The sequence below is a fragment of the Nicotiana tomentosiformis genome, chromosome 6, assembly GCF_000390325.3.
Source record: "Nicotiana tomentosiformis chromosome 6, ASM39032v3, whole genome shotgun sequence".
Taxonomy (NCBI): Eukaryota; Viridiplantae; Streptophyta; class Magnoliopsida; order Solanales; family Solanaceae; genus Nicotiana; species Nicotiana tomentosiformis.
The window spans coordinates 106,747,724-106,757,281 of record NC_090817.1 but is presented as its reverse complement, the minus strand read 5'-3'; the positions used below and the strand labels follow the sequence as shown (position 1 = coordinate 106,757,281).

The 9,558-nt window shown below is 36.6% G+C and overlaps 1 protein-coding gene across 3 annotated transcripts; it reads left to right on the top strand.

The window, feature by feature from the left end:
* The first annotated feature begins 578 nt into the window (after positions 1–578).
* On the top strand, positions 579–7,118 carry LOC104103130 (ACT domain-containing protein ACR3). Of its 3 annotated transcripts, none has more exons than XM_070177664.1 (9): positions 579–769; positions 861–911; positions 2,177–2,383; positions 2,673–2,718; positions 3,243–3,357; positions 3,957–4,024; positions 4,600–5,217; positions 5,644–5,748; positions 6,312–7,118. In XM_070177664.1, the coding sequence occupies exons 3-9, from the start codon at positions 2,313–2,315 to the stop codon at positions 6,630–6,632; spliced, it is 1,344 nt and encodes a 447-aa protein (XP_070033765.1). In that variant the 5' UTR covers positions 579–769; positions 861–911; positions 2,177–2,312; the 3' UTR covers positions 6,633–7,118. The 3 variants fall into 3 exon arrangements, with proteins under 3 accessions (XP_070033765.1, XP_070033767.1, XP_070033766.1); XM_070177666.1 differs by having other exon boundaries at positions 5,644–5,753; positions 6,312–6,559; XM_070177665.1 differs by lacking the exons at positions 579–769; positions 861–911 and adding an exon at positions 1,225–1,773.
* Positions 7,119–9,558: the final 2,440 nt, after the last annotated feature.

Genomic DNA, 9,558 nt, shown 5'->3' with positions numbered 1-9,558 from the left:
GTATTTTAGCTTGCTTATTGTAAAACAATTAAAGAAAAGAAATTGTCATCAATAATAAGAGCTTCATTAGCCCTACTTGAGTATGATTGTGATTATGATTGTGATTGGATCGTCTATTTATTATTCACTGTCTTGCTTACTTATATAAATTTTATTGTCTATTTGATTTAGTCGACAAATCGTCCGATAATCACTCTTGCTTACCTCTGATGGTAAACACCCTCTACTTCCAACCAAGAGGTTGTTGTTGTTGCATTTGATTTAGTCGATAAATTATCCGATAATCACTAACCCAATATTAATCTACTCGATATCTTATCGAATGATTAGCGAACTAGTACATTTACAAGCTGATAATCGATAAGCTAAATTATTAAGCCTAAATATCCGCCCAATCCTCTCAACAAGCAACCCAAACTCGAAGCGGATTCAACTCGTAAAGGAGACGGTAGTTCACGCGCTACAGAGAGAGTACAGCCCGGTGGTCGTTTAGCGTCTCAGAGCTGTATCTGTGTCAGGGAAACGTTTCATTAGCTTAATAAAAAAACTCATTATATTCTCTAATAATGTCTCAAATGAGCGGGCGGGGAAATTATTTACACACACACACACCGCACTTTAGCTATTGCACTGCACTTAAGCCTTATAAGAGTGGGACACAGAGAGAGAGAGAGAGAGAGTGGAAACGGAGGAGGAGCACTTCTTCACAGCAAAGTGCTACTCCTACGTCGAAAGCTTCTCCACCTTTCCTTTTTCCTCCTTATTTAAGGTGCACTTTGGAAGCATTATTTCTCTGTTTTCTCTTTAGAATTAGTGGAATGAATGTGTGAATTTGATTCTGCTTCTCCACGATTTTGCAGGCGGCTCCGTACTCGGATTCTCTCCGAGTTTCCAGAAGTTTCACAGTATCTGTGAGTTAAAAACTTTATTCTTATCTTGAATATATCGATTATGCTTATGTTCATACCGATATTCTGCAAATTAAGAGGAAAATTGATTCAAGAAGAAGCTTCTAGTAACTTCATTGTTGTTGACCTCAACCTGTTGTTTTCTTGGAAACTGATTTCTGAGAATATGTTTTGTTAGTTGTTTACGGAGATGAGTTTAGGATGTAATTAGTGAGTACTTATTAGAATTGTTAAAAGTATGTTTAATGTTAGATAGTGTTTTGGTGGTGGAAGAGTTTTTGGAGTTGGATACGCATCTCTATAGGGATTAGATTTGATGGTCAAATTGGTGGTGAATTTATGTTGTTGAATCAGGACCGTTAAAAATTATGTGGTTAAGAAGTCCTGATTGAGACTGATACTCGGAATCTGGCTACTGTCTCAAAGTCTAGGAATCAAATCCTTTTAATTTACCTTCCCCCAGATTCTTTCTCACTCAAATCCTTCACTTTCTAACGATTGTCAACATGCTCAATTTTATTGCAATAAATACAAACAAACACTTTTCTTATTGAGATTATTTTACAAGTCTCCTATTGAGTAACTTATCCAAGAAATAGAAAATGAAGTGTAACCAGATTGTTGGAAGACATTTGTTTTTCTTTTTAGTTCCCTTATTTCTTTCTTTTCATAATTCCTTCCTTTCAAATTTCTTGAGATCTTAAGCAATGGATGACCTTTCAATAATGCTAGCTTAGGAACATTGTATTCTACTATGAGTATTTTACAAGGATCTGGGAGTTAAAGCCCAGGAGCTTGCACATTTCATCCTTATTCTTGAATCTCTGCTTTGCATTCGATAGATAGACCTTTCCTCAACAAGTTGGTAATCAGAGCAATGACAGAACTAAAAACTTTGATCTGCATGATTTTTTTTAAGTAAAAGCTAACAAGGAGTGGCTTTAGATTATCGATTCATGCTACTTTCTCTTTGATCTTAGGATTGCATTTTGATTACTCCTTTGTAGAACTTAGATTCGACTATATTCTACCATCATGTGAAGCATGTCATGAAAATTGAGTGAACGGTATTGGTTCTCTCATCAGTAGTAGTACAACTATTTGCTTCATCCTCCATCCATACATCTTGCATAATAACCAGAAGCTTTAAATACTTTTCGGGCAATCTAGCTAGAAAAGTACTTCGGTTTATCGCATTTATATTTCAATGGCCTGCTATTTGCAGCAACATACATTTACTTGCGCTTTTATTATGTCATCTTTGGCAGGTAAATGCCGGTTTAATTTGCTATTGCTGTCATCATGGATGACTAGGCCAGTCAGCTGCTATAGAGCAAATTTGGTTACTTTCTATGTAAAGGAAAAAAGGGAAGTATATTTGTTGACTACAGAAGTGTTGTTCATATGGCAAGGAGATATGGGCCTTATTTTGATCCTGAATATGAAACCTTAAGTATCAGAATAAACCCTCCAAGGTTGAGTTTCTCTACTTTTAGCTTTTGCCATCTTTGCAACATCCACTGCTTTCCTTCACTATGTTTTTATTTACTTTCATTCATTCATTGGCCAGCCTAGATATTATTCACTGTGTCTACATCACAGTTTTGATGCCCATTTAGGATGTTACTTCTACCAAGATATGGAAACCTGTTGGTCTCCTTTGAACCAATGAAAGAAAATTGTGGATGTCAATTATATTGCTTCATATTTGACACCCTTATCTTTTTCCATGTGGTTTTACTAATGATTATTTGATGTTATTAGGGTATCTGTGGACAATGTGAGTTGCAAAGAATGCACTCTAGTGAAGGTAATCTTTCAGCATTAAGAATCTTTGAGTGATTGTCCTTATTTTGTTATTTCAAGGAGCCGCAGAACCTTTCATGAGAAAAGAAGCTCACTCACCACAGTTCAATAAGCTCTTAAGATTACAACGATTATTCATATTGGATTAATAAGAGTCTGGTTATCTCAGCCTGCTATGCTGCATTGATCAAAAGTTTTAATGAAAGAAAGGAGTATATTGAAAAGATTTTACAAACATAGAGAGCATGTTTCACAAATTTTATTTGCAAACTTTTTGAACACAATCTGATGTCAAAGTATACTGATCTCTGTAAGCTATAGCCCGGTGATCTGATAGGCAAGATTTGAATCACTAGTCTGATTCAGATAAGGGGTCCCACATTAACTCTATATCATTCAGTTGCTTTTGTGATAAAGTATTTGATTTTTGATGGGTAAAATAAAGTATTTTATTAATGAACCACCTCCAGTGCCTTAGGTACTGAGGTGTTCAAAAGTACCCACTGAGGTTTTCGTTGTTTTCCTCAGGTTGACAGTGTCAACAGACCTGGAATACTGCTGGAAGTGGTGCAAATCCTAACAGACCTTGATCTTGTAATTACCAAAGCCTACATATCCTCTGATGGCGGGTGGTTCATGGATGGTGAGTATTATTTCTCTTTAGCATTTGCAGGTGTTGAAGCTTTTAAACAAGGCATGTCAAAGTATTTTTAGTTGCATATTCTAGCGCTACTCTGGGGGACATGGATCATGTTCTACTATTTCATTTACATGCTCGGACAGCTATCCAAATAAATACCCAAATTCAAGTTTCCCCCGCATTGGTGGTTATTGATTTACTAGTATGTGTTAAAGATTTTTTTAGGTCATAGGTTCAAATCCCAATTGTGATATTCTGGTATGTTTTGAACCCCCTTGTATTAACTTCTGGCTCCGCCATTGCTAGATATGGATCATGTTCTACTATTTCATTTACATGCTCGGACAGCTATCCAAATAAATACCCAAATTCAAGTTTCTCCCGAATTGGTGGTTCTCGATTTACTAGTACTGTGTTAATTGGTGGCCTTCTATACCATATTCACTTTCGCCCGTTTTTGGGACATTTCAAAAAAAGTATAAACCTTCTAGTCTGTTTACCATTAACAGTCTTTTTTAGTTCTGTCCATCTTCATATAATATTCTAAATACTTAGGGAACACAATTGTGAGATTTTTTACAAGTTTCATTTCTTTTTAACAGTATTTCATGTTACTGATCAACACGGCAAGAAAGTTACAGACAGCAGCACTATCGGTCATATAGAAAAAGTAAAGTATCCCTTATTTTTCTTGCCTTCGGTTTCATATTTTTATAATCTGTACACGATTAGTGCGGGGATAAGAGAACAAATTTCTTTGACAGATTCACATTCCTACTCATGTATTTTATTGCACCTAGCATATATCAGAGTTTTACTTTTGGGACTCTATGACTTTTCAGAACAAAGCAAAAGTCAAGCAACTATTCAGAAATCCCTGGTTACTAAAATTTTTACAGAATAGTTGCTCATTGTTAGATAAGAGTTCCCAATTCCACTAACTAAATAGTGCCTGCTAATGTGTTTGCCTTTGCCTATTTCACTAAGTTTCAGTCACGAGCTAATTGCTGTCATAATCCTCGCTTTTACTGCAAGTTTTTACACAAAAGTTGTAGTAAGGCTTTCCTGAACTTTGTATTCAAGATCATACATACCCTAGCAGTCACGCAAGAAAATCATATTTTATCCCCAGTAAATGCTTTACCACACCTAGGTCTGTCATCTAAGTGACGGAAACTTAAAACGTAGCTTCCCTAAGCAAAAGACCTAGTTTTATTAACGATTTTATTGAATTTGTTACATTAGGCTCTAGGACCTGAAGGTTACACATCAGGCATATTGAAGACTTGGCCAGGTAGAAGGGTAGGAGTGAACTCTGTGGGAGATTACACCACCATTGAGCTTATAGGAAGCGATCGTCCGGGTCTTTTATCTGAAATTTCTGCTGTACTAGCCAATCTTCATTTTAATGTCGCTGCTGCTGAGGTTTGGACCCATAATAGGCGCACAGCATGTGTTCTTTATGTCAATGATAATTGTTCATCACTTGATGTGGATGAAGAATCCAGATTATGTGTCATGGAAGAGCAACTCAATAACATACTTCGTGGATGTGAGGATGATGAGAGTGGGGCTCATGCTACTTTCACAGTTGGTAGTACTCATGTTGATCGGCGGCTTCATCAGATGTTCTTTGCTGATAGGGACTACGAAGGTGGTTGTCTCGAAATGGAGATAGAATACCCTCCTAACTTCAAACCAGAAGTCAGAATTGAAAGCTGTGTCGAGAAAGGGTACTCAGTGGTCAATGTAAGTTGCAAGGATAGACCAAAGCTTATGTTTGACATTGTATGCACCCTCACAGACATGCAGTATGCTGTTTTCCATGCCACTATCTCATCAGATGGTCCCTATGCATCACAGGTAATCTCATTATGTATTCTGATTACTGCTAATATATATATATATATATATATATATATATATATATATATATATATATATATATATATATATATATATGTATGTATATATATGTATGTATACATACATACATATACACAAAGTAACATACCGAGGATAAATCATTTTATTTTACAGTACTTAAAAATTTATTTCCGCCTATCAATGTCACCATGGCCCCAGACCGCCACTTTGAAATGGAATGTTATCTGTTTGGCCTGTAGTTTAGTATCATCATATTAAATAAATGTTAGATGGAGTGTTATGCTTTAATACCTAAAGTTCCTTCAAGTTTCAAAGTGGCTCAACGTCGGAATCACTGATGGGGTGTTATTAGGCTTTAATTCTAGTAGGCAGTATGTAATATGAGGACGACTGAATTTATAGGAATATTTTATCCGCCACATGGATGGTTGCACTCTGGAATCTGAAGAGGAGAAGGAAAAGGTTGTGAAGTGTCTTGAAGCTGCGATTCGGCGAAGGATAAGTGAGGTAAGGTAGATTATCCACTTCTCTAAATTATTGTCCTAAATGCTTCTCAAGATTATGATTAGCCTCGGTGCTGAGCCAAGCGGGCTACTTTCACCAAGTCCCCCAGCCCCACCCCCATTATGAATACTTTTTATCAAATAGGCAAAGGTCTCTAACTTAAAGTAACTCATAGTTAAAGTTTCACTTTAAGAAAGAATCGAGGACTATTCTATATATCAACTTTCATTCAGTATGAGTCCGTAATTGCCTGGAATAAATGAATCGGAAGAATAATCCAAAGCTGATTTTTCTTTTCTAAGCTTGGGTAGGTCCACGAACATGTGCAATCTTTTAGTTTGAGATTGGGATGAATGGGAAAGTTTGGCGGCAGGATGTGGTCCTCTAATATTATACTTTGGAAAATTGGGCATGGCTAATTTCTACTTCTTACTTGTCCTTTTTCATCAAATATTATCAGACTTTCAAGCATTCACATGTTAGTTCAATTTATAACACTATGGCATGCACGAACCTTCAACCTCAAATATTTAGTGCTACCAGGTCTTGATTCCTTTGATATGCAGGGTTTTAGTCTAGAGTTATGTGCCAAGGACCGAGTTGGCTTACTTTCTGAAGTTACGAGAGTCCTACGAGAAAATGGGCTATCAGTGACTAGAGCTGGTGTCACAACTATCGGGGAGAAAGCAAAGAATGTCTTCTACGTACGAGATGCATCTGGAAACCCTGTAGAGATGAAGACCATTGAAAGACTGCGTGAAGAAATTGGACAGACAATGATGCTTAATGTGAAGAAAGTCCCAACATCTGCAAAGGTACCTGAAACTGGTGGTTTGGCCAAGATAAGCTTTTTCTTCGGAGGCTTACTTGAAAGATTCCGTACTTAGAAATTCATCTACAAAGAGCTACCTACTTGTATAGAAGAATAAAGCACTTGAGTGAAAAAGTGTATAAATGTGGTAAGGTATCCCTGTTAAAATGCATGTAGATACATTGAGAAGTTACCTTGTCAAGAAGATAAACAAAGGGAAAAAGGAATGGGTCTCTCCCATTCTTATTCTATGCAGAACTCTGGAAGATTATCAGATGACTGTGTGTTGTTCCTGCCAAATAAAAGTACGAAAATCTATTGCTGTCATATGACTTTGGGTTGGAGCTTTGGTCAAGAAATGCTATTGAAGAATTGAACAAAGAAAGCCAATCGGTTATAGTTTAATTGACGTCTATGTTGCGTCCAAGCTAATGTTAGAGACAAAGAGCTGTTAACATTGTTTTGATTAGCCTTTTGTAATATCCTGACCAGAACATACCGTAGATATCATCAATTAGCGTGTAACTGGAAATAGTGTCACAATAAATATGCTCTTTTGATACTGGATTGTCTCACTTAAAATATTCCTGGATATTTTACTTTCTTCGACTTCATAGGAACTGGGATGTAAAAATTAGTCCACAAAATACTCACTGTTGAATTATAGAAATAGTTAACATAATAACAATAGTAACAACATACTCAGTGTATTTTCACAAGTGGGGTCTGGGAGGGTAATATGTATGCCGACGTTACCCCTATCTTGTGAAGGTAGAGGGGCTTTTTTCGGTAGACTCTTGGCTCAATAAAAGCAAAATCATAGCAGTTATGACAAAGAATTGTGAAAAAGAAATAGTAACAATAGCCAGAAAAAAATAAAATCGAAGCAAAGGAAATATCATGTACTAATAGCGATCTAAAAATAGGGAATACGAGGATAACACTAGTACTACAGCTATAAAAAAAAAGTACCAACTACTTATTAAAATCTACTACCCTAATCCTCGACCTTCACACCCTGCTATCAAGGATCATATCCTCCGTAAGCTGAAGATGTGACATGTCCTGTCTGATCATCTCTCCCTAAATACTTTTTCGGCCTACCTCTACCTCTCCTAGGACCCGCTATAGCCAACCTCTCACACCTTCTCACTAGGGCATATGTGTCTCTCCTCTTCACGCGCCCGAACTATCTCAGTCTCGCTTCTCGCATCTTGTCCACCACACATGCCACTCTCACTTTATCCCAAATATCTTCATTCTTAATCCTATCTCTCTTAGGATGCTCGCACATCCATCTCAACATCTTCATTTTCGCAACTTTTAACTTCTGAACATGAGAGGTCTTGACTGGCCAACACTCTGCTATATATAACATGGTCGGTCTAACCACTACTCTGTAAAACTTGCCTTTAAGTCTTGGTGGCACATTCTTGTCGCACAAGACGTTGGATGCGAGCCTCTCTTGGGTATGATTTGTATGTCCAACTTCACTTCAATGTCAGCCTTCCGATTGTCACGACCCCAATTTTCCCATCTTAGGATGCCGTGATGGCACCTAGTATCTAAAACTAGGTAAGCCTAACAGATGCTGATTATTACCAAACTTTAGCTATTTAACTGCAATTCATTAGATAATAACTGATACCACATGGCTGAGCCAACGTCGATCATAAAATCCCAAGACCGGTAGTACAAGTCATAATCTTTTTTAAGGGTCATTAGAAATAACAACACATCACTGTCCCAGAATAATAGGAAACAATGGAAATAAAATACAACAGTACGTGACTCGGAGCCTGCGAACGTCAAGCAGGTATACCTTGAAGTCTCCAGCTGTGCAGACATAAGTCTCAAATCAACTCGATCGTAAGTACCTGGATATGCACAAAAATATGCAGAAGCGTAACATGAGTACACCACAGCGGTACCAATAAGTATCAAGCCTAACCTCGGTAGAGTAGTGACGAGACTAGGTCAAGATACCTACTAGACGTGTAAACGTGTGCGGGATATAACTTAAAGCTAACAATGGAAAGAATATCAATGTAAGACCAAAAGCATAAGGATCACAAATTTATAACCAACAATGAAAATAATAGAAGCACGAATAGCAACAAGAAGTGAACGAGTAATAAAGAAACGGATGACAACTCAATTAGTCAAATCGTTTCTAATGCACAATTTACAACAAGAATTATTCGAGGTACTACTCCTCGTAATCTCAAATCATAAGTCACAACTCTCAAATCTTACACGTATAACACCTCGTGCCCACATTTTTCCAAATGATTTTCGCACGGCAAAACCCACGTGCTACTATGTACATTGTATCCATGTAAAATGCTAATTAAAATGTCCAAGAGATTTATTTATATACGATAAGGCATAATAACAACGTTGAATAAAGTAGGGAATCAAATGAGAAAATGAGTATATTTAAGAAATTATTTGGACGAAGAAAATAACATTTTCAAATAAAATAAAGTATCGGATAAGCTACAGAATTAAATATAGAATTTGTTAAATTAAAACATAATAACGATTTTTAAGTAAAGTAAAAATATCAGACAGAGTAAGAACTTTAAATTGAGAAATCAATTAAATTGAAATATGACAACTATTAAGAATAGTAAAGTACCGAATGAAACGACGAGTTTAACTTAAGAGTCACATAAGGCAAGGATGTAAGTAATTATTTTATTTAAAATTGTTATGTTACCAACAACTCAGCATGGTATGAGATAATGACTCTGCGCAGTAAATTCATCTTGAAAATTAATTCACCAAGTAACCACAGAAGCACAAATTGACACCTTGAAGTAATACAACAGTTCACGTAGGATGCATGACTCAGATAAAACATAACAACAACAACAAATATAACACACACAATCCGTTGCGGTGCGCAACCCGAACCCACCATATCATCATTTATCAATATCACAATTCTCTCTTATTTCACCCGTTGCGGCGTGCAACCCGATCCACAAGCAATTTAA